Below are 24,409 nucleotides of genomic sequence, written 5' to 3'. Positions count from 1 at the left end.
CTCCACCACCTCCTCGGGCAGCACATCCCAATGGCCAATCTCTCTTGCTGGGAAGAACTTCTTCCTAACATTCAGCCTGAACCTCTCCTGGCACAGCTTGAGACTGTGTCCTCTTGTTCTGGTGCTGATTGCCTGGCAGAAGAGACCAACCCCCACCTGGCTACTACCTCCCTTCAGGGAGTTGCAGAGAGCAAGAAGGTCTCCCCTGAGCCTCCTCCAGGCTTAACCACTCCCAGCTCCCTCAGCCTCTCCTCACAGGGCTGTGCTCCAGACCCCCCCCCAGCTTTGTTGCCCTTCTCTGGACACCTTCCAGCAACTCAACATCTTTCCTAAACTGAGGAGCCCAGAACTGGACACAGGACTCAAGGTGTAGCCTAAGCAGTGCTGAGCACAGGGCAGAATGACCTCCCTGCTCCTGCTGGCCACACTGTTCCTGATGCAGGCCAGGATGCCATTGGCCTTCTTGGCCACCAGGGCACAGTGCTGGCTCATGTTCAGACCATGCTTTATGTGTTACAGTGACAAAGTAGTTCCCATCCTGTGGTCTCACCTTTCCAGCTCAGCTGCCTGCATGTGTCTAAAGTTACAGGTAGGCTTTGGTGAGGGTTGGTGAACCAGAGCACCCCTTGTGAATGACACCATAATTAGCAAGAAAGGGCAAGGAGCCTGCAGCTCAGCTGGCAAAGGAAAGAGGCCCTCTCCTCCAGGAGGTACCACTGACCCTGGGGCTTGTGTAAAGGGCTTTTTAACAGCCAGGTGGCTGCTGCTGGGAGAAGAGAGCTCTCCACTGTTCATGCTCTAAGAGCTCTTGGACCCATTGCTTTATTTTTCAACTTAAAATATGATTCTTCATTTTTAATGTAAAATATGATCACTGTGTCCAGTTCTGGGCCCCTCAGTTTAGGGAAGATGTTGAGTTGCTGGAAGGTGTCCAGAGGAGGGCAATGAGGCTGGGGAGGGGTTTGGAGCACAGCCCTGTGAGGAGAGGCTGAGGGAGCTGCGGTTGCTTAGCCTGGAGAAGAGGAGGCTCAGGGGAGAGCTCATTGCTGTCTACAACTCCCTGAAGGGAGGTTGTAGCCAGGTGGGGGTTGGTCTCTTCTCCCAGGCAAGCAGCAACTGAACAAGAGGACACAGCCTCAAGCTGTGCCAGTGGAGGCTTAGGCTGGAGGTGAGGAAGAAGTTCTTCATAGAAGGAGGGATTGGCCATTGGGATGTGCTGCCCAGGGAGGTGGTGGAGTCATCATCCCTGGAGGTGTTTAGGAAGAGCCTGGCTGAGGCACTTGGTGCCATGGTTTAGATGATTAGATGGTGTTGGGTGATAGGTTGGACTTGATCTCAAAGGCTTGCTCCATTCCTATTTTATTCCATTATTCTCTTCCCTTCCTATTTTCTCCTCTTCCCTTCCTATTCTCTCTTCTTGTCCTATTCTCTTCTAGTCCAACTGAAGCAGAGGAAGGCCAAACAGCCAGGTCACCTGAGGAAAGGACAGCACCAAGAGCCTTTAAAGTAATTGAAATGTAAAAACCTTTCCCCAGGATTTGTTTTTTTCTAGTATTTATCCCACAGAATTCCCCACATCCCTGTCTGCTCTTGCCCCACAACACACCAACCTGCTTTTCTCAGGTGAGCCAGCTTGTGTTCTGCAAACAGAAAAGACACATCACAGCTTCTCAAGGTTTTTTAATCCTCTTGATGAGAATGAGAAAGGAAAAAAATAAACCCAAACCAACAGACTTTTGTTTTGTTTGGAAACAGATACAGCTTTCCTGAACAGCAGAGCTTGGGCTCTGGAAATACAGCACAAATTCCATGACAAAGTGATGATCAAATCCTGCTTCAACAGCCACACACTTCAGCCTTGGGATGTGCACAGGCTAGAGCCAGCAGTGATGACAGTGATGGCAGGTGAGGGAGGTAACCTCTGAATTCTGAAGTGCTGGCTCAGAGAGTGAATTCAGAGTAGGCAGCACTCACTTCTCCACTGAAAGTCTTCCTTGCTTCCACATCCAGGCTCCAGCAAAGTTGTGTGCTTGCAGCAACCATCAGCAAGGACAGGTACAGGCACTTGGGAAAGGATCTGGTTCTAAACCCATTAAAGCCAACATAAACTTTGGTGGTAACTGGCTTAGGCCCTGAGCTGGGAACACAAACAGTACCCAAACCTAGAGCAGGTTTGAAATCCCTAATTGTTAATGGTGGTGGTGGGGGGGAAAGAGACACAATATGTGAGCTCCTGAGCTACCTGACAGGAAGCCAGAACCTCCCAGCACATTTGCTGCTGCAGCCATTACCCAGACAATGCTTGCACTGCATTTTGCTGGAGACAAGACTTTGGGATTCAGAGCATGAGCTGGCACAGCTGCTGCAGTGGGGAGCTTTCCAACTGGCCCCTGATAAGTGACTGTGATAAGATTACAATCTGGTTTATTACTCACTCTCTGCAGTGAGGCAGCTGCTGGGTTGGGTATTCCAGGTGCCTTCCATCTATTTTTTTCCCTTCCCTCTTCTTCCTTCAGGAACTTCAGCTGACCTGATTGGTTTGGAGATGCCTGAAGAGCCTGACTAGTTTACAGAGCCCTCCCTGGTGAAATACTTTCCTAATTGCAATAATTGATAATAATTACTCTTTGCTCAGGCATTGCAGTTCCACAGAGGCAAGCCTAAATTGCACCCAAGTACAGGAAAACAATGATGCTACCCAAGCATTGCCCTATTATCCCTGTAGCCAATGAGCTAAGAAAGTGACACAAGCAACCTGAAATTGCACTGACATAGATAAACTAATTAAAGAGAGTTAGCTACCACTGAGGAAATGAAACCCCAAGCAACATGGAGACAAAACAACAGGAAGAGATGACCGAGTCTAGAGCAACTGCAGACTTTCTGGCTGAGTCTCTGGATGGAGCAGTCAATTGAACACTGAAGTGTTACTTGAGACCACTGAGAGCTCACAGGTCTCATTTCAGAACAGCAAATGAATTCAGCATTCATTTCTACAGGTTTTATCCAGGTCTGTATCCTGGGAGGACAATTTCATTGCTCATTCCACACTTTTCCCCCCCACTTACACAGTCCAATCTGTGGCAAAAACTCTGAAACCAGGGGAAAAAAAAAAAGTCCTGATGAGAGTGAAAATGCAAAATCCTGAGGCAAAGGAAACTCCAAAATCCTGAGGAAAAGGAAAGTCCAAAACACCATGAAACCCAAAAAGCCTGAGGAGAAGGAACCCCCAAAAAGCCTGAGGGGAAGGCAACCCCAAAAGCTTGAAGAGAAGAAAACTCCAAAAAGCCTGAGGGGAAGGAAACCCCAAAAAACCTGAAGGGAATGAAGCCCAAAAAGCCTGAGGGGAAGGAAACTCCAAAAAGCCTGAGGGGAAGGAAACTCCAAAAAGCCTGAGGGGAAGGAAACTCCAAAAAGCCTGAGGGGAAGGAAACTCCAAAAAGCCTGAGGGGAAGGAAACTCCAAAAAGCCTGAGGGGAAGGAAACTCCAAAAAGCGGCTGAGGGGAAGGAAACTCCAAAAAAAGGCTGAGGGGAAGGCCACTCCAAAAAGCCTGAGGGGAAGGAAACTCCAAAAAAAGGCTGAGGGGAAGGCCACTCCAAAAAGCCTGAGGGGAAGGAAACTCCAAAAAAAGGCTGAGGGGAAGGCCACTCCAAAAAGCCTGAGGGGAAGGAAACTCCAAAAAAAGGCTGAGGGGAAGGCCACTCCAAAAAGCCTGAGGGGAAGGAAACTCCAAAAAAAGGCTGAGGGGAAGGCCACTCCAAAAAGCCTGAGGGGAAGGAAACTCCAAAAAAAGGCTGAGGGGAAGGCCACTCCAAAAAGCCTGAGGGGAAGGAAACTCCAAAAAAAGGCTGAGGGGAAGGCCACTCCAAAAAGCCTGAGGGGAATGCCCCCCCAAAAATCTTGATGAAAATGAAACTCCAAAAGCCTGATGAAAACAAAAATCCAAACTCCTGATGAAAATCCCAAAATCCTGATGCAAATGAGAATCAAGAGGTTTTTTTCCAGTCCTAGGAGCAGAGCTTTGTCAGACACTGTGAGACCAACTGGGTAAGAAGTGTGGCTTGGAAGGTACCCTTAGAACGACAAAGGAGCGCAGGCGGCTACGTGCAGGTAGCTTTCAACTCCTTCAAGAGGGAGGCAGAAACTCCCAGCTCAAAAAATCCATGTGGGACATCAAAAGCATATCTGTTTGCCTGTCATCAGTTAATATCCTAAGTCACATGTGGTGAACACATAACTCACAGAGATGAAAATAAATACCAGCTACTTTTATTATCTGCTTCAAGGGGGCGGCGTTCCCTGACAGCGCTCGGAGAGGACCATCGAGCAGAAGGATCTTAAGAGGTCAGAAGAACGTGCCAAGCCCCTGGGTGGCTCCTAGTTTCCCCTCAGTTTTCTCATGATGGGGCTGTCAGGGTCAGCATTGGTGAAGATGCTTCCCACAACCACGTGGGTGCCCCAGATGTTGTGCCGGATCACTTTGCAGCAGCCGAGGTCGTCGATGGAGAAGCCCAAGTGGCGATAGCGCTCGTCCGTCTCGAAGAGGGTGTTGTTGGTGTAAGGGCCAAAAAACTATGAGGGGCAAAGGGAAGAGACATCTTCATGGCAAGGAGTATCAGAAAGGACTGGAGGAGAAGCTCATTATCAGCTGTCAGTGTGCACTTGCAGCCCAGAAAGCCAATTGTATCGTGAGCTGCATCAAGCGTGGCCAGCAGGTGGAGGGAGGGGATTCTCCCTCTCTACACCCCTCTCATGAGACCACCTGGAGCACTGTGTCCAGTTCTGGAGCCCCTAGCACAGGAAGGATCTGGAGGTGCTGGAACACATTCAAAGAAGGGCCAAGAGGATGATCAGAAGGCTGGAGCTCCTCTCCTATGAGAGAACTGGGCCTGCTCAGTCTGGAGAAGGCTCTGAGGAGACCTCATTATGGCCTTCCAGTATCTGAAGGGGGCTACAGGAAAGCTGGGGAGGGACTTTTGAGGATGTCAGGGAGGGATAGGACTGGGGGGAATGGAACCAAACTAGCAATGGGTAGATTGAGATTGGATGCAAGGAAGAAGTTGTTCCCCATGAGGGTGGTGAGAGACTGGCACAGGTTGCCCAGGGAGGTGGTGGAAGCCTCCTGCCTGGAGGTGTTTGCAGCCAGGCTGGATGTGGCTGTGAGCAACCTGCTGTAGTGTGAGGTGTCCCTGGCCATGGCAGGGGGGTTGGAACTGGATGATCCTTGAGGTCCCTTTCAACCCTGACAATTCTGTGATTGTGTGAAGTGTTTAAGACCAGGCTGGATGAGGCTTTGAGCAACCTGGTCTAGCAGATGTCCCTCCTCATGGCAGGAGTTTGGAAGCTGATGATCTTTAAGGCCCCTTCTGACTTCTGTGATTCTATGAGTTACCCCTTTGGAAAACAAAAGCTAAGCTCAGGTGTTCCAGCTACACTTGGAGGAAATTTTATGTGCAGTTTTATTCCTGAAATCAATACAGGAAACAAAGCAGAGCAGCTCTGGTTACAGAACCATGGGGCTGTTTTGGTTGGAAGGGACCTTTAAGATCATCAAGTCCAACCATTAAATCAGCACTGCCAAGGCCACCACTAAATCATGTCCCTCAGCACTACATCTACAGAGCTTTTAAACCCTTCCAGGGCTGAGGACTCCATCACTGCCCTGGGCAGCCTGGGCCAGGCTTTGACAACCCTTTGGGAGAAGAAATTGTTCCTCATGTCCAACCTAAACAATGTTCAAACATGATGTGACTTTGACAGCTAGCTCTCTGACAAGAATCTGCTCATGGTCTGACAGAAGCCTTCTCAATTCCCTCTGCTGAGTTTTAAGACTCTTTCTGCTTCACAGATGTCTTGCTAAGAAACTGTCAGCTCCTCCAGGGAGCTGCAGCAAGCCAATAATGAATGCCAAAGCTGTCTGATAGGAACAAGCTCTACATTTTTTCCTGGGCAACAAAGATATCATTAATGGGTGTAAAGAGAGTGCTTAAAACCCTCTACCATGGTGTCAGGACTCCCAAGTTACCTCAGGGTTGTATAACCAGCCTATTGTGCAGTGCCCAAGAGCTCTTGGGGGATAAAACTTCTACCATTAACTAAAATTAACTTCACTGTTCAGTCATGCTCTTCCAAGTGCCAGCTGCAGTGAGAACTGACACAGTATGGAGAATGGTGACCCTCAGCCAGTCTAAAAATTACTCTACAGCAACAGCTTGTGGAACACATGAAAAAGGATGGATTTAACCCATAAAAGGCTCATAGAATGGGTTGGGTTGGAAGGGATCTTGAAGATCACCTAGTTTCAACCCCCTTGGCATTGGCAGGGACACCTTCCACTACAGCAGGCTGCTCAAGGCCTCATCCAACCTGGCCTTAGTACCATAGTATCAGTCAGGGTTGGAAGGGACCACAAGGATCATCTAGTTCCAACCCCCCTGCCATGGCCAGGGACACCCCACACTACATCAGCCTGGCCAGAGCCTCAGCCAGCCTGGGCTTAAACACCTCCAGGAATGGGGCCTCAACCACCTCCCTGGACAACCCATTCCAGGGCTTCACCACTCTCATGGGGAAGAACTTCCTCCTCACCTCCAGCCTGAATCTCCCCACCTCCAGCTTCATTCCATTCCCGCTGAGAGCCTGAGCAGTCCCTCCCCAACCTTCCTGTAGCCCCCTTCAGATCCTGGAAGGCCACAATGAGGTCACCTTGGAGCCTTCTCTTCTCCAGACTGAACAGCCCCAACTCCTTCAGGCTGTCCTCACAGGAGAGGTGCTCCAGCCCTCTGCTCATCCTCCTGGCCCTTCTCTGGACACCTTCCAGCACCTCCACATCCCTCTTGTCATAGGGGCTCCAGAACTGGAGGCAGTACTCCAGGTGGGGTCTCAGCAGAGCTGAGCAGAGGGGGAGAATCACCTCCCTTGCCCTGCTGGCCACACTTCTCCTGATGCAGCCCAGGCTCTGATTGGCTTTCTGGGCTGCAAGTGCACATTGAGAGCTCCTGTTGAGCTTCTCCTCCACCAGCACCCCCAAGTCGCTCTCCTCAGGGCTGCTTTCCAGCCAGTCCCTGCCCAGCCTGGATTTCTGCCTGGGATTGCCTCGACCCAGCTGCAGGACCCTACCCTTGCTCTTGTTGAACCTCCTGAGTTTGGCTTGTGCCCACCTCTCCAGCCTGTCCAGGTCCCTCTGGATGGCCTCCCTTCCCTCCAGCCTGTCTGCTGCACCACACAGCTTGGTGTCATCAGCAAACTTGCTGAGGGTGCACTCAATGCCACTGTCCATGGCACCCACACAGATATTGAACAAGCCTGGTCCCAGGACTGATCCCTGAGGGACTCTGCTTGTCCCTGGCCTCCACTGGGACATGGCCTTGAACACCTCCAGGGAGGGGGCATCCACAACCTCCCTGGGCAACCTGTCCCAGGGTCTCACCACCCTCACTGTGAAGAGTTTTTTCCTACTCTCCAGTCTAAATCTGCTCTCCTCAAGCTTAAATCCATGCCCTCTCAACCTGTCACTACAAACCCTTGTAAAAAGTCCCTTTCCAGCTTTCTTGCAGCCCCCATCAGGCACTCCAAGGCTGCTCTAAGGTCACCCCAGAGCCACTGAACAGCCCCAGCTCTCTCAGCCTGCCACCACAGGGGAGGTTCTCCAGCTCCCTTATGATCTTCATGGCCTCCTCTGAGCCTTCTCCAGCAGCTCCATGTCCTTGTGCTGGGGGCCTCAGAACTGGATTCAGTGACTCAAGTGAGGTCTCAGCAGAGCAGAGGGGCAGAATCCCCTCCCTGTCCTGCTGCTCTCCCTGCTTTGGATGCAGCCCAGCACACAGTTACTTGCTGGGCTGCCAGTGACCACTGCTGGCTCATGGGGAGTTTGTCATTAACTGACACCCCCCAAGCCCTTCTCTTCCAGTCTCCTCCCCCAGCCTTTCTTAGTGCTTGAGCTTGCCCTAGCCCAGGTGTAGGACCTTGCATGTGTCCCTCTTGAACTTCATGAGGCTGGCTTTGGCCAACCTCTGAAGCCTGCCCAAGTGCCTCTGGATGGATCCCTTCCCTCCAGGTTGGTGTTATTTGCACACAGCACTGCTGGCTGGGACACAGCAGTGCTCACTGCATGTTCCACACATCACACAACTTACTGCCAGTCCTGAGGATGGATCAATGAAGTCAGCCCAGTAGCCTTCAGAACAAATTGCATAGCAAATCTCCTTGGCACCATTGATGAACTTGAAGAGAGGGGGGAAAAAAGGGGAGAGAAGGATATTGAGTGAGATTTTTGTTACAGAGAGAAACACACCAGAGAGCACATCCTGACAAGGAACAGGCACAGCTTTCCTTTGGCCTCTACCACTAAAGGAAACAAAACCAGCCTGCTTGCAATAAAAACATTAATGAGATGAGAAGGATCAGAATTCCTGGCACACATTAGGGCTACTCCAACCATGTGAGGCTGAAAAGGGCTCCTTGTGCCACTCAGGAATGGATTAACAGCCTGAAGAGGTCCAGGAACACTTCAGCTTTGACAGCAACTCTCTGGCAGTGAATTTGTGGCCAGGATGAAGGATGATTTCAAGCTCTCCCATGGGCAAAGCTGTAGGTGCTGTGTCAGGTAACACTGGAGGACAAGCAGCTGATGCTCCTGAAGAGAGCATTTTCAATGGAGCAATGTGCCACTGATTTCCCTGTCCTGCAACACAGCATCAAACCCCTTCCTCCTCTGAAGGATCACTTTCAAAGACTTTACTGTTTGTTTCTTGCCTTTTTAAGCAAACTTTACACATCAGCTAAGTGGAGAAGTTAAGGGTTGGGGTTTTTTTCTTTCACCTTTGGGGTTGAGTTGAAGTTATCTGACAGACACAGAATAAAATTACAATAGACTAGACTAGAATGAACCAGGTTGGAAAAGACCTCTGAGATCACTGAGTCCAACCCATCACCCAGCACCATCTCATCAACTCAACCATGGCACCAAGTGCCTCAGCCAGGCTCTTCCTAAACACCTCCAGGGATGGGGACTCCACCACCTCCCTGGGCAGCACATTCCAATGGGCAATCACTCTCTCTGTATAGAACTTCTTCCTAACATCCAGCCTGGACCTCCCCTGGCACAGCTTGAAACTGTGTCCTCTTGTTCTGGTGCTGATTGCCTGGGGGAAGAGACCAATCCCCACCTGGCTACAACCTCCCTTCAGGGAGTTGGAGAGAGCAAGAAGGTCTCCCCTGAGCCTCCTCTTCTCCAGGCTAAGCAACCCCAGCTCCCTCAGCCTCTCCTCACAGGGCTGTGCTCCAGACCCCTCCCCAGCTTTGTTGCCCTTCTCTGGACACCTTCCAGCATCTCAACATCTTTCCTAAACTGAGAAGCCCAGAACTGGACACAGGACTCAAGGTGTGGCCTAACCAGTGCTGAGCACAGGGCAGAATGACTTCCAACCTTATTGATTCTATGATTGACTCCATTTCAAGTGTCAATGGAGTCAGAAAGGAAAGCAAGCCACCTGAAGGCTGCATTGGAGGCAGTCAATCTTTGATCCACTGTTGTAACAAGCACTTGAGATGCAGCACTGTAAATTGAGATTGGGCTGCACACAACCCTCATTACTTCAGCACAAGCCTCTCACATTAAATTAGTAGGTTTTGAAGGCTGCTCCCAACCATTTCTGAAGCAAAACAAACAGACCATTTGCTTGTGAACTTGCTGTTCGTAACCTTTAGGCCAGGAGGTTACATCCAACATCCTAACACCCCTGCAATGACTGGATTAGACTTGACAGGGAGGTGCACAAGGAAGAAAGATGCCAATTAACATGTAATTAGACCAGATTACAATGGCAAAGCCCAACAGACCAGAACTAATTCAAAGAGAAGAACACACTGCAATGAAGGGGATGTTAATTTGTGTGTGATCTTTAGGGCTGAGCCATCAGACTGCTCCTTCCTGTTTTGTCTGCCTTGACACAGGCCACATATGTCCCTTCCAGGCTGGAAAGGCCATCACCAGGCCAGCTGCAAACACAGGTAGGACACTCACTACCCAGTGGTGAAAAGAGCACAGCCTGGGTACTGAACAGTTTCAGGGGGGAAAGATAAGCTAACAAATCCTTTCCAGCAGGGATGGACTTCTGAGGTGCTGAAGAATGGCAGCAGTGGAGGACACTGACACCTGCTGGAGTGCACACCAAAACGAAGGGAGAGTGTGCAATGAAGTGATTTTCAGAGCCCTCTAGTGGCAACAGCGCGAGAAGAGAGAAGCTCCAAGATGCAGCAAATGTCACACACAGGCTAAAAGGATTAACCAGACTGCCCTGCTTTGAGCTGTAACAGAACCACTTCTGGTCAGGGCTGGGACTTGCCAGCTCAGGCTCTGCTCAGGGAGGCACTTGATGAAGTCCAGGGCAGGGTGGCACAGCCAGGGGCTGCTTCTAGCAGGCAGAAGCTGATGGGAGAGTTCCTGCCAAGAGCTGCCTGCAGAAAGGCTCTGCCTGAGACTTGCTCCTCTGCACACCAAGGGCACTGCCACAGCTTGTGCCACACCTTGGGGGGCAGCAAGGCAGAGGTGGCAGCTGTGGGGAGGAGAGGCCAGGACAGGTGACCCTCAAGTGCCCAACAAGGGATTGCAGCCCATGGATGGCATCTTCAGGAGCAAGCTGAGGGCTGCCCAGGGCCAAGCCTCTTCTTCCCTGGCTGGTGTCCCAGCAGGACTCTGTCCCTTCTGCCTTCTATCTCCATCCCTCTGTTCCTGAATCCATTTCCCATCTGCTGCTGAGTCCAGCCTGGGACTTGTCCAGTGCCTGCTCCCAGCATCAGTGGTGCCAATGGTGCCATCATTACCATCAAGGCTTGGGTTCCATGTTGCTTTGTGTCTCTGTCTCTCTTCCCTGGCATTGTTCTGTCCACACCAGCTGGTTGAGTTTCTTTCCCAACCCATCAGTCTCTCTCCCTTCTTCCCTTTCTCTCCCCTTAGGGAAGGCAGAAGGCCTCATGGAGAGGCTCTGGCACTTCTCTGGTGGCCAGCCCAGCCCTGACCACAACAGGAACAAACCCCTCAGGGCAAGCACTTTTTACAGGTAGGATGCACTCACCAACAGCCTCCCTTTGCAATCTCAGCTTCCTCAGTGAAGTGAGGAAATCCTACAAAACCCTTTGTACTAAATGCAAACAAAAGGGCAGCAACTATTCTCTCATCTTAACCCCACAACAAACAAGTCTCTCTCATCATTTACTGGAGCATTTTTTAGCCCACTTTTGACTCACCCCACTCTGAAGAACCTAACTTTTGTGCAGAGGACTCCCAAAAGCTGGACAAAAAACACTTGGGTCCAGTAAGAGAAGACAAGATCAGCCTCAAAAGGCTCTAAAAGCTGACACAGAGCTAGAGATGGATGGAAATGTGCTCAGTTAGCAAAGCATCACCCAGAAACAAGAAGGTGGTGATGGTGGTTAGCCACTTACATTTTCTAACAGCATTTCTCTCTCATCCTCCACTTCCTGACTCCACACAGTCATGTCATGCTTGGTCTTCTGGGTGACAGTTAGCACTGTTAAACAGTTGGCATTCACCTCTGGAAACATTGACTGGAAGTCTAAGGGGAGAAAAAAGGAGCAAGTGAGGGCTTGTCCTGACACTTCACAGGTGGTTTTGCACCTTGAGACCCTGCTTCAGAACTGTGAGTTTCAGGGTCTAGAATAGAATTAGCCAGGTTGGAAAAGACCTTTGAGATCATCACCTCCAAACTCTCACCCAACACCATCCAATCAACTAAGCCATGGCACCAAGTGCCTCAGCCAGGCTCTTCCTAAACACCTCCAGGGATGGTGACTCCACCACCTCCCTGGGCAGCACATTCCAATGGCCAATCTCTCTTGCTGGGAAGAATTTCTTCCTAACATCCAGCCTAAACCTCCCTTGGCACAGCTTGAGACTGTGTCCTCTTGTTCTGTTGTGCCCTCTTGCTCTGTTGTCATGTCAGCAGCCTGTACTCAGCACTGGTTAGGCCACACCTCGTATTCTGTGTCCAGTTCTGGGCCCCTCAGTTTAGGAAAGATGTTGAGTTGCTGGAAGGTGTCCAGAGAAGGGCAGGAGGAGGAGAGGCTGAGGGGAGACCTTCTTGCTCTCTACAACTACCTGAAGGGAGGTTGTAGCCAGGTGGGGGTTGGTGTCTTCCCCCAGGCAAGCAGCACCAGAACAAGAGGACACAGTCTCAAGCTGTGCCAGGGGAGGTTTAGGCTGGAGGTCAGGAGGAAGTTCTCCTCAGCAAGGAGATTGCCCAGGGAGGTGGTGGAGTCACCATCACTGGAGGTGTTTAGGAAGAGCCTGGCTGAGGCACTTGGTGCCATGGTTTAGTTGATTAGATGGTGTTGGGTGATAGGTTGGACTTAGTGATCTCAAAGGTCTTTTCCACCCTGGTCTATCCTATCCTATCCTATCCTATCCTATCCTATCCTATCCTATCCTATCCTATCCTATCCTATCCTATCCTATCCTATCCTATCCTATCCTATCCTATCCTATCCTAAATGTCAGTGGTGTTGGAGTTTCAGTTTTCATTTCAGACTCTGCATTCTGTAAAATCTTAACTCCACATGACCTTTTTCTGCTACACATTCTGTGGCATTGATTGACAGAATGGTTTGGGATGGAAAGGACTTCAAGCATTGTCCAGTTCCAATCCCCCAGCCACAGGCAGGGACCCCTTCCACCAGCCCAGGTTGCTCAAGGCCTCATCCAACCTGGCCTTGAACACCTCCAGGGAGGGGACATCCACAACCTCCCTGAGCAACCTGTTCCAGTGTTTCACCACCCTGACTGTAAAGAATTTTTCCCTCATCTTCAGACTAAATCTGCCCTCACCCAGCTTCAATCCATTCCCTCTGAGCCTATCACCACCAGCCCTTGTAAAAGTCCCCTCCCAGCTTTCTTGTAGGCCCTTTCCATATTTCAAAGATACAGTTCTTATCTGTCAACAGAAGTGAAACTGTACCTTTCTGTAGCAGCTCAGGACAAGCTTGCACTGCACACTCTACCTTTGCATTTTCAAAGTAGCTTTCAGCGTTATTTATTTGCTGCTTCTGTGGAGCATCAGCACCCTGAGGAAAAGGGAGAATGAAAACAAGCTCATTAGTCACAACAGGAAGAACTGTGGACACCACAGAAGCCCATCATAGAATAGAATAGAATTAACCAGGTTGGAAAAGACCTCAGAGATCATCAAGTCCAACCTATCACCCAGCACCATCTCATCAACTAAACCATGGCACCAAGTGCCTCAGCCAGGCTCTTCCTAAACACCTCCAGGGATGGGGACTCCACCACCTCCCTGGGCAGCACATCCCAATGGCCAATCTCTCTTGCTGGGAAGAACTTCTCCCTAACATCCAGCCTAAACCTCCCCTGGCACAGCCTGAGACTGTGTCCTCTTGTTCTGGTGCTGGTTGCCTGGGAGAAGAGACCAACCCCCACCTGGCTACAACCTCCCTTCAGGGAGTTGGAGAGAGCAAGAAGGTCTCCCCTGAGCCTCCTCTTCTCCAGGCTAAGCAACCCCAGCTCCCTCAGCCTCTCCCCACAGGGCTGTGCTCCAGACCCCTCCCCAGCTTTGTTGCCCTTCTCTGGACACATTCAAGTGTCTCAGTGTCCTTCTTGAACTGAGAAGCCCAGATCCATTAAACCAAACACTGAACAAACTCCCAATCCCATTTGGTGAGACTTGGTAAACAACCAAGTTTTGCAACTCAGGTTTTCTGTTCCCACATAATTAGGTCTCTCCTAAAATGCTGTTTGGCTAAGTCAATAAACCCCCACCCCTATACCATTTCTTCCTCCTGGAAGGAAAAACACTTCAGCTAAGGCTGTGTGTAATCTCTTGCTCACCCCAGTTGAAATTCCCCTTTCAAAGCCACCCAGAAGCACAAGAACACCTTTCTTTTTCTGTCAGTGAGGAATAAAGGTCAGTTATGTTTCACTTCAGACAAGAAATACCAGTTCCACATAGAGCAAAACCTGCTCTTACCTGAAATTCATTCATGAATTGTGCCATGACAAATTCATGCCTCTCACTTGCAGAAGGCTCTGCTAATATATCAGGCAGGCTGGTGGAAACTTGGGGCTGCTTCTGAGAGGCAGTGCCATTGAGGTGACAGTCAAAGCCAATATTGCCAGGCAGCTGGAATCTCTGGTCCTGAGGACCAAATGGGCCCATTACTTCATCTGGCCAGACAGTCCTGGGACCTGCAAAAGTCAAGGCCTTGCTTTAGTCATCACATCTGAAAAGGGACAGGAAGAAAAATCAGGAAAGCAAACAAAAAGAAAGGAGAAACCAAACCAAATCCAAACCCTCTCCCATGCAAGTGTCTGCAGCTGATCACAACCAGCCACAGGGCTCAAGTCAGGGCCCTGACATACAAAGCACACTTCAGGATTCCCCCCATGTACATGGGGGGCAAAGCTGGGACAGCACAGGGATTCAAAGAGAAGGAATTTGCTGTTTCTTACATAAATCAGGAGGTGTGGCAGCAACATGAGGCTCATCTGAGCCAGAGGAACCTGCTGTAGAAAAAGCCTTGGGGTTTACAACTCTTTTGACTAAGGAATAAAACCCTGGCAGGTAGGTGACCAATCTTGCTCTGTTACAGAGCACCTGAGAAGAGAAAAACAAAGTAAGTATTACACAGCAAAAAACCCCAACCCACTATTAGTTGAAGTGCAGCTTTGTGGAGTCACAAGGGAAACTTTCAAGCTTCATGAATGGACATTTTCAATCATGCTTAAGGGTGTCAGTCTAAAGCCCCCCATTCAAAGGGAGTTCATTATTGCTGTGCTGTGCTGTCTCACTTGCCAGACTGTAAATAAAGCCACAAAAACAGAGAATGGAATAGGAATAGGACAGGACCAGGTTGGAAGAGACTTTCCATATCATCGTGTCCAACCTATCATCCAACACCACCTAATCAACTAACCCATGGCACCAAGCACCCTGTCAAGTCTCCTCCTAAACACCTCCAGTGATGGTGACTCCACCACCTCCCTGGGCAGCACATTCCAATGGCCAATCTCTCTTGCTGGGAAGAATTACTTCCTAACAACCAGCCTAAACTTCCCCTGGCACAGCTTGAGTCTGTGTCCTCTTGTTCTGGTGCTGGTTGCCTGGGAGAAGAGACCAACCCCCACCTGGCTACAACCTCCCTTCAGGGAGTTGTAGAGAGCAAGAAGGTCTCCCCTGAGCCTCCTCTTCTCCAGGCTAAGCAACCCCAGCTCCCTCAGCCTCTCCTCACAGGGCTGTGCTCCAAACCCCCTCCCCAGCTTTGTTGCCCTTCTCTGGACACCTTCCAGCAACTCATCCTCCTTCCTAAACTGAGAGGCCCAGAACTGGACACAGGACTTGAGCTGTGGCCTAACTAGTGCAGTGTACAGGGGCAGAATGACCTCCCTGCTCCTGCTGGCCACACTGTTCCTGATGCAGGCCAGGATGCCATTGGCCCTCTTGGCTGCCTGGGCACACTGCAGGCTCCTGTTCAGCCTACCATCAACCAGTACCCCCAGGGCCCTCTCTGCCTGGCTGCTCTCAGCCACTCTGACCCCAGCCTGTAGCACTGCATGGGGTTGGTTACTTACTTACTGGAAGGTCTCCTTGTGAGGAAAAAGAAAGATTCAATAGCACCACTGGAACTCCCCAACCCAAACTAAGTTCTGGAGGAGGACTGTTTCCATTGTCCCATGCATGCCCTTTTGGCCATGACTGGCACAACTCAATCACAGGATTGATTATCAGAAATTCTCCCCAAATGCTGTTCATTAAGTAAATGCTGAGATCCAAGATGTTTGCTTCAATCTCTCCCTCTGCTGGGGGGCCAGGCTGAGCGGGTTGGGCTTGTTCAGCCTGGAGAAGAGAAGGCTGCAGGGAGACCTTCTGGTGGCCTTGCAGTGCTTCAAGGGCTGATCAGCAAGCTGGGGACAGACTTTTGAGCAGGGCCTGCTGTGAGAGGACAAGGGGTGATGGTTTGAAGTGAAAGAGGGAGATTCAGCCTAGAGAGAAGGAAGGAATGCTTGACACTGAAGCTGATGAGATACTGTCCCAGATTTGTGGTAGACATCCCATCCCTGCTGCCACTGCAGGCCAGGCTGTGTGGGGCTCTGACCAACCTGCTCTGGTTGCAGATGAGCCTGCTGACTGCAGGGAGGTTGGACTAGATGAGCTTTGAAGGTCCTTTCCAAGCCAAACCACTCACTGAATCTACAATAATCACTGCAGGTTAGGGTCTACAACTCAAGGTGGGGACATTTCAGCTCCTTTCTACAAATGTTTAAACATTAAACATGTGAACAGTTAGTGCAGCCCAGTGTCTTTCACATTTGCAAGCTCAGCACACTCCCATGTTTACAAACAAGTGTAGCTGCAAACACATCATCACCACAGCAGCCAAAAAACACCAACAGGGAGCTTGCAGCCAGCTGGGGGTTGGCAATCACCAACAGAAAAGAGGACACAGTCTCAAGCTGTGCCAGGGGAGGTTTAGGCTGGAGGTTAGGAAGTTCTTCATAGTAAGAGAGATTGGCCATTGGAATGTGCTGCCCAGGGAGGTGGTGGAGTCACCATCCCTGGAGGTGTTTAGGAAGAGCCTGGCTGAGGCACTTGGTGCCATGGTTTAGTTGATGAGATGGTGTTGGGTGATAGGTTGGACTTGATGATCTCAAAGGTCTTTTCCAACCTGGTTCATTCTATCCTATCCTATCCTAAACCTTCATGAACTCTGTGGTCTTGGCATACAGCAGAAAGTCTGCTTCACACCATGGAGCTTGCTGTCAGCTCCCAACTGCTGAAGAGGATTCTAACAGAAACTGATTCAGCCACACAAGCAAACAGAAAAATGATGCAATGCCCTCTGCCCAAGCAGGCAAAGGAGCTCAGCAACAGGGTTCCAAAGAACCAGTGGCTCCCTGCCACAAAGACTCACTGTGAGGCCCAGTGGCAGCAAGCAGCCAAAGGAGGAACACAAGCAGCTGCTACTGAGGTGTTCTTGTTGGGTTGGTGCTTTGCTCTGGCTCTTGTTTTAAAGACGCATGATTAAAGTGCAACCTCTTGATCTAGATTTTATGCTATTTAAAACAGACTGACAGTGCCTCTGCCCTGGGTTGGATGGGTTGGACATGATGATCTGGAAGGTCTCTTCCAACCTGGTTTATCCTATTCTATGGTGTGAAAGGGGAATTCAATAAGAAACAATTGGGGGGGAAAAAAAGCTTCCCTCTGGCACAAAGCTGCTAAGAACTTTGCTTACAGCTGCAGAAAAGCAGGCACTGCAAAGCCTGTGGGTCATAAAACTTTACTTTCCAGGTGAGGGGAAAGAAATGTTGAGAAACTGACACACACACAAAAATGTAACTGTTTTCCTGAAGCGCTGTTTTATGGAGCCTGGAGAAGTTTACTTATGTGTAGGGCACACTAAAGCTGTATGCAGCAGGGCTGCTTCAAAAACTCAGTGAGAAAGTGCCAATAATTGTTTAATACTCTGCTCAGATCAGGATCTACATCAGCAAGCAACAGCTTCCTACACACAAAGTCTCTCCTGGCATCAGATGCTTGATTGTTTTGATTTATAGTATCAGTCAGGGTTGGAAGGGACCACAAGGATCAGCTAGTTCCAACCCCCCTGCCATGGGCAGGGACACCTCACACTAGATCAGCCTGCCCAGAGCCTCAGCCAGCCTGGGCTTAAACACCTCCAGGGATGGGGCCTCAACCACCTCCCTGCACAACCCATTCCGGGGCTTCACCACTCTCATGGGGAAGAACTTCCTCCTCACCTCCAGCCTGAATCTTCCCACCTCCAGCTTCATTCCATTCCCCCTAGTCCTATCACTACCTGAGATCCTGAGCAGTCCCTCCCCAGCCTTCCTGCAGCCCCCTTCAGATACTGGAAAGCCACAATGAGGTCACCTCAGAGCCTTCTCTTCTCCAGACTGAACAGCCCCAACTTCTTCAGTCTGTCCTCACAGCAGAGCAGCTCCAGCCCTCTGCTCATCCTCATGTCCCTTCTCTGGACACCTTCCAGCACCTCCACATCCCTCTTGGAATAGGGGCTCCAGAACTGGAGGCAGTACTCCAGGTGGGGTCACCCCAGAGCTGAGCAGAGGGGGAGGATCACCTCCCTTGCCCTGCTGGCCACACTTCTCCTGATGCAGCCCAGGATCTGATTTGCTTTCTGGGCTGCAAGTGCACACTGAGAGCTCCTGTTCAGCTTCTCCTCCCCCAGCACCCCCAAGTCTCTCTCCTCAGGGCTGCTTTCCAGCCAGTCCCTGCCCAGCCTGCATTTGTGCCTGGGATTGCCTCGACCCAGCTGCAGGACCCTGCCCTTGCTCCTATTGAAGCTCCTGAGGTTGGCTTGTGCCCACCTCTCCAGCCTGTCCAGGTCCCTCTGGATGGCCTCCCTTCCCTCCAGCTGTCTGCTGCACCACACAGCTTGGTGTCATCAGCAAACTTGCTGAGGGTGCACTCAATGCCACTGTCCATGGCACCCACAAAGATGTTGAACAAGCCTGGTCCCAGGACTGATCCCTGAGGGACTCTGCTTGTCCCTGGCCTTAAACCAAGTGTTTACAGCTGAAGCCTTAAGCTGCCTCATTGCAAACCATTTCCAGGTTGAAAGGGTCCCTGTGACAACCAAAGGCTGCTGATTCCACCTGCATGCCTTTTCCCCTTGAAACTAATGATACTGCAGAGGAAACAAACAATTACACCTGACATAATAACAAGAAAAAGACTGTTTGGGTGGGCTTTTTTTCCTCCCTCCCCTTATAATTAGCATCACTCAGGCTGGAGACGTTAGTGTTAATTACAGGCGCGCTGGCTGCGCTGACTTATGCAAATATTTATAGACTCAGCTTTACACAACTGGCAGAAGGCAGTGAGTGACTCCTGACTCCGTGACAACACTTGGAAAATCAATAACGGGTGGTTCTGATCGCTTGGTCGGGAAGCAAGCGGCTGAAAGTGCGGGTTTAACCCAAACCTTAAGCACCAAACCACAGCGCACCCTGCCGCAGCCTCACTGCGATCCTCTTCCCACGACCACCCACAGAAATGGGTTTGAGGTGGAGGGCATGGCAGTAACACGGCGAACTGAGATGAACCTGGGTAGAACTGGGATGTTTGTCAGCGTTTCCTTATAAGCGTGAGGATTTCGAGGTAGCTTTGCAAGGGGAAACCAACCGCCCGCCACCCCGAGCGGTGCTCTGCCTCCCTCCCGGGCCGAGGCGAGGGCCGGCCCCGCACCCACCCCCGTCCCGCCGAGAGGAGGGGAAGGCGCCCACAGCACTGGGGAGGCAAGACCCGCGTTACTCACACTGGCCATTGCGGACGCTGGGCTCCCTCTCGCCTACAGGCCTGGCTGTCCTGGAAGAGAAGGGAACGCACTGGCCTCCGAGGCACTGCCCAGCCTCGCCTCCCGCCCCTCACCCCGGCCGGCGGGGCCGAGCAGCCTCCGGCTTGCCCAACAGCGGTCCCGCAAAGGCAGCGCGGCGCTGCCCGCTCGCTCCGGACACGAAGCTGCCGGCCGCGGGGGACGGGACGGACGCGGGAACACCGGGAGCAACAAACCCTCCGCGCCGCTCGCCTCTTCCTGCAAAATGGCGCCGGCCGCCGGCCCCCTCCCGGCGCTCCCGCCCCCGCCCCCAAGCCCAACGAGTCGATCCTCCGACACCTCGATTAAGTCTGTGGCCTGTGCAGACAGAGACAGGCGGGGGGAGTCGTTCTGTGATCAGTTGCTCGGGGCTGGGGACGGGGCGGTGAAGGCCCGGAGGGGAGCAGCCGGAGCCGCGGGGGGCGGTGGAGAGGCCCCATAGGGAAGGTGTGGGGAACGCTGCGGCCGGAGCTGGGCTTTCTCTTTCCCTCAGCACGCCGAAGGACTCCTGTGGGGGCTCCTCGGAGCCGTGCTGTCAGCAGCGGTTCGCCTGGTGCAGTACCCGCGGGGTGCAGCAGGAGTCAGTCGCGGAATGAGAACCGGGCTGCGCTTGCACCGTAACCCCCTTCCCCCTCCCCTCGGCTGAGGCTTGCTGGGGCCGGCGAATACAATAAAGTCGAAAACGAATAAAAAGAGAGGGTGTTGTTACTGGAGAAAATGGAGGGGGAGCTTTCTGGGCCAGCGAAAGGCTGGAAAGGCGACGGGGATGGGGAGCTTGGTGCCAGCCAACTGCCTGGCGCTTCAGGGGGGGCTCTTAAAGAGTTGTTCTGCGGCGTAGGAACAAAACTCTTCTTCCGTGAACCGGAGGCTTCTCCTTCTTGTTTGCTTGTTCGTTATTTGGGTCGTGCTTATATTTTTTTCCTTTGTGGCAAAGCTTCGTTTTCCCACCATGTCTGCTTGGGCCGAACTGGGAGCTGGGGGGTTCCCAACTAAGCCCAAGAAGAAAAGGAGGTGATCCCCTGATACATCTGGGGGGATCCCAGTTAAGCTCAAGAAGAAAAGGAGGTGATCCCCTGATACATCTGGGGGGATCCCAATTAAGCCCAAGAAGAAAAGGAGCTGATCCCTTGATACATCTGGGGGGATCCCAATTAAGCCCAAGAAGAAAAGGAGCTGATCCCCTGATACATCTGGGGGGATCCCAGTTAAGCCCAAGAAGAAAAGGAGCTGATCCCCTGATACATCTGGGGGGATCCCAATTAAGCTCAAGAAGAAAAGGAGGTGATCCCCTGATACATCTGGGGGTGTCCCAGTTAAGTCCAAAAAGAAAAGGAGGTGATCCCTTGATGCATCTGGGGGGATCCCAATTAAGCTCAAGAAAAAAGGAGCTGATCCCCTGATAGATCTGGGGGTGTCCCAGTTAAGTCCAAGAAGAAAAGGAGGTGATCCCCTGATGCATCTGGGGGGATCCCAATTAAGCCCAAGAAGAAAAGGAGCTGATCCCCTGATACATCTGGGGGGGTCCCAGTTAAGCCCAAGAAGAAAAGGAGCTGATCCCCTTGATGCATCTGGGGGGATCCCAGATAAGGCCAAGAAGAAAAGGAGCTGATCCCCTGATAGATCTGGGGGGATCCCAATTAAGCTCAAGAAGAAAAGGAGGTGATCCCTTGATGCATCTGGGGGTGTCCCAGTTAAGCCCAAGAAGAAAAGGAGCTCCTCTGATACATCTGGGGGGATCCCAGTTAAGCCCAAGAAGAAAAGGAGCTGATCCCTTGATGCATCTGGGGGTGTCCCAGTTAAGCCAAAGAAGAAAAGGAGCTGATCCCCTGATAGATCTGGGGGGATCCCAATTAAGCCCCAAAAGAAAAGGAGGTGATCCCCTGATAGATCTGGGGGGATCCCAATTAAGCTCAAGAAGAAAAGGAGCTGATCCCTTGATGCATCTGGGGGGGTCCCAGTTAAGCCCAAGAAGAAAAGGAGCTGATCCCCTGATTGATCTGGGGGGATCCCAATTAAGCCCAAAAAGAAAAGGAGGTGATCCCCTGATACATCTGGGGGGTCCTAATTAAGCCCAAGAAGAAAACGAGGTGATCCCCTGATACATGGTGTTGCTCCACTCCCCCCACACTCTTACTCCACTCTCCTCATGGTTTTACTCCACTCCCCCCACACTGTTACTCCACTCCCCTCATCTGTGACTGAAGGTTCTCCAGGCTGTGTTTGTGGGCAAGCCTGTGTTGCCCCAAAAGAAAGGGGTGATAAAAAGATGTCTTTGGTGTGGAGCCCTGCTGACTCCATCTGTTCTGCTGGGTGGATCCTTGCCCACAGAATGTGAATTGAACATGTACACTGAGTCAGGAAGGCTGATTCCAAATCCCTGTCCCTGTGCATGTGTGGAGTGTGAACATGACACGTCTCCTGCTCTGTCCTGAAGTGTGGTGCAGAAAGCAGCATCTTAGCTCCTTTTTTTTATAGATTTGTAGATTCATAGAATGGGTTGGATTGGAAGGGACCGTCAAGATCATCTAGTTCCAGCCCCTCCTGCCGTGGGCAGGGCACCTCCCACCAGACCAGGCTGCTGAAGTCCTCATGTAACCTGGTCTTAAACACCTGCAGGGAAGGGGCATCCACAGCCTCCCTGTTCCAGTGTCTCACCACCCTCACTGGGAAGAATTTCTTCCTAATCTCCAGTTTAAATCTCCCCTGTTCCAGCTCAGATTCATTCCCTCTTGTCCTATCACTACAAGCCCTGGAGATATCCCAACCCCACCTGGATGCATTCCCATGAGATCTACTCTAGGCGATCCTACTCTGGCAGGGGGATTTGACTGGATAATCTTTTGAGGTCCCTTCCAACCCCTAACATTCTGTGATTCTGTGTAAAAAAGTCCCTTTGTAGATTTTCTTTTTTCCCCCCCCTTTTTTTTAAATTTAAATACACCCTCATGAGGTTCAACAAGACCAAGTGCAAGGTCCTGCAGCTGGGTCGGGGCAATGCCAGGCACTGATATAGGCTGGGCAGGGTCTGGCTTGAGAGTAGCCCTGAAGAAAAGGACCTAGGGGTGCTGCTGGATGAGAAACTAAACATGAGCCAGCAGTGAGCACTTGCAGCCCAGAAAGCCAACCAGAGCCTGAGCTGCAGCAAGAGAAGCAGAGCCAGCAGGTGGATGGAGCTGATTCTCCCCCTCTGCTCCACTCTGCTGAGACCCCACCTGGAGTAGTGTCCAGTTCTGGAGCCCCTAGCACAGGAAGGATCTGGAGGGGCTGGAAGGTGTCCAGAGAAGGGCCACGAGGATGAGCAGAGGGCTGGAGCTGCTCTGCTCTGAGGACAGACTGAGGGAGTTGGGGCTGTTCAGTCTGGAGAAGAGAAGGCTCTGAGGAGACCTCATTGTGGCCTTCCAGTATCTGAAGGGGGCTCCAAGAAAGCTGGGGAGGGACTTTTGAGGGTGTCAGGGAGCGATAGGACTGGGGAGAATGGAACAAAACTAGCAATGGGTAGATTGAGATTGGATGTTAGGAAGAAGTTCTTCCCCATGAGGGTGGTGAGAGACTGGCACAGGTTGCCCAGGGAGGTGGTGGAAGCCTCATGCCTGGAGGTTTTTGCAGCCAGGCTGGATGTGGCTGTGAGCAACCTGCTGTAGTGTGAGGTGTCCCTGCCCATGGCAGGGGGCTTGGAACTAGATGACCCTTGAGGTCCCTTCCAACCCTAACAATTCTATGATCCTACAAATTTTGGCCAGATCAGCCCCTTTAGCCAACATACCACATCCACCACATCCATAGCTTCCGTGCTGCAGCTTTCCCAGCTCTTCTAACAGAGCTGTTTCCCCCAGTTTTCTGATTCTTAGTCCAAACCAGCCTTCCACTAGCTGAACAACCTCCTTATCATTGTCTTCAAGTTCAGCCTTTTTTTGTTTGCCTAGCACAGGCGCTCACCCTCTGCTTTTTTGCCTTCTCATAAATCTTGGCAATGCTGGAAAGGGGCAGGGAGAAAGCTTTGTAGCTAGCTTAAGACTCAGTATTGTTTTCAGGTTGTCTCTTCCCCCCCTCCCCTTTAATTTTTTACCCCCTTCTCTTTCATTTTTCCCCCCTTCTCTTTTATTTTTGCCCTTATCTTCTATTTTTCCCCCTTCTCTTTTATTTTTTCCCCTTCTCCTTCCCCCCACCCTTTCTTTTTTTCCCCCTTCTCTTTTTTTTCTCCTTCTCTTTTTTTTCTCCTCTTTTATTTCCCTTCTCTTTCCCCCCCTTCTCTTCTCCCTCTCCCCCCATCCCCCCCTTTTTCCCCCCCCTTCTTTCCCCCCTCCCCTCCTTTTCTCAATATTGTGATTTAATTTAGATCAGGAGTTCTTTGAGGCAAAGCCCTCCCTTGCTTGCATAGGTGGAAAGTGCTGTGCATACTAATGAAATGCTGAATTAAAAACTATCAGGGGAGAGGTGCCCAACCCCAAATCTTCTTTAAAGCTCTTATAAAAGAGCTGTATTACTCTTTGCTTCTGCAGCAGAGGGGGAATGCACATGAGCCACGTTGGAATACTCAGATTAAGCTTCTTTCTTATTTCTTCTCCTTCTTTTTTGCTGTTTCTTTGCAGTCTGTTCAAAGCAGCGACGGTGGTTGAGGGAAGAGAACTTTAATCTCTTGGCAAAAGAAAAGATCGAGCCTTCAGCTCCCTCAGTGGATGTGCACATGGCCTTTAATTTACTTTAGGTATAAACCAGATATTTCTGAGCAGTTTAACTATTTTTCTCTCCCTCTCCCCCCCCTTTCTTTCCTGCTGGGATATTAGCATAAACGAGTTCTAAAGGTTTCAATGCAGAACTCAATAGCTGGAAATCAAAGCCCTCCAAAAAATTGGGTTTGTTGCTGACAGCAATAATATTCAACCCTATAGCATTTAATAGAACTTCTGCTGGATTTTATTAGGATCAAGGGAGAATTCTTATATCCTGTTCTAATCAATACAGTGTATCAGACAGCTCTAAAGTCACAGGTTGGCTTTTCCTCTCGTGGCGTGCCAGCGCTC

General features: G+C 51.0%; 1 protein-coding gene across 2 annotated transcripts; it reads right to left on the bottom strand.

The window, feature by feature from the left end:
• Window positions 1–1,665: 1,665 nt before the first annotated feature.
• MMADHC (metabolism of cobalamin associated D) lies at window positions 1,666–19,615 on the bottom strand. 2 transcript variants are annotated; one of them, XM_068158678.1, is made up of 8 exons: window positions 19,586–19,601; window positions 19,332–19,381; window positions 14,485–14,629; window positions 14,003–14,220; window positions 12,977–13,082; window positions 11,448–11,578; window positions 8,138–8,224; window positions 1,666–4,574 (listed from the first exon to the last, which is right to left on the bottom strand). In XM_068158678.1, exons 2-8 carry the CDS (start codon window positions 19,338–19,340, stop codon window positions 4,380–4,382), a joined length of 891 nt encoding a protein of 296 aa, XP_068014779.1. In that variant the 5' UTR covers window positions 19,341–19,381; window positions 19,586–19,601; the 3' UTR covers window positions 1,666–4,379. The 2 variants fall into 2 exon arrangements, with proteins under 2 accessions (XP_068014779.1, XP_068014778.1); XM_068158677.1 differs by having other exon boundaries at window positions 19,332–19,615.
• Window positions 19,616–24,409: the final 4,794 nt, after the last annotated feature.

This window comes from Melanerpes formicivorus, unplaced genomic scaffold (assembly GCF_026170545.1).
Source record: "Melanerpes formicivorus ecotype bairdi unplaced genomic scaffold, bMelFor1.0.p_v2 SCAF_41, whole genome shotgun sequence".
NCBI classification, from domain to species: domain Eukaryota; kingdom Metazoa; phylum Chordata; class Aves; order Piciformes; family Picidae; genus Melanerpes; species Melanerpes formicivorus.
This window is presented reverse-complemented; position numbering and strand designations above follow the sequence as displayed.

Excerpts from the sequence above, each read along its gene's own strand:
- MMADHC (XM_068158677.1), bottom strand. Across the intron at positions 14,221-14,484 it reads TGCCACACCTCCTGATTTAT|GTCCCAGGACTGTCTGGCCA; the intron begins GTAAGAAACAGC and ends TGACTTTTGCAG. Across the intron at positions 11,579-12,976 it reads TCCTGAGCTGCTACAGAAAG|ACTTCCAGTCAATGTTTCCA; the intron begins GTACAGTTTCAC and ends TTCTCCCCTTAG.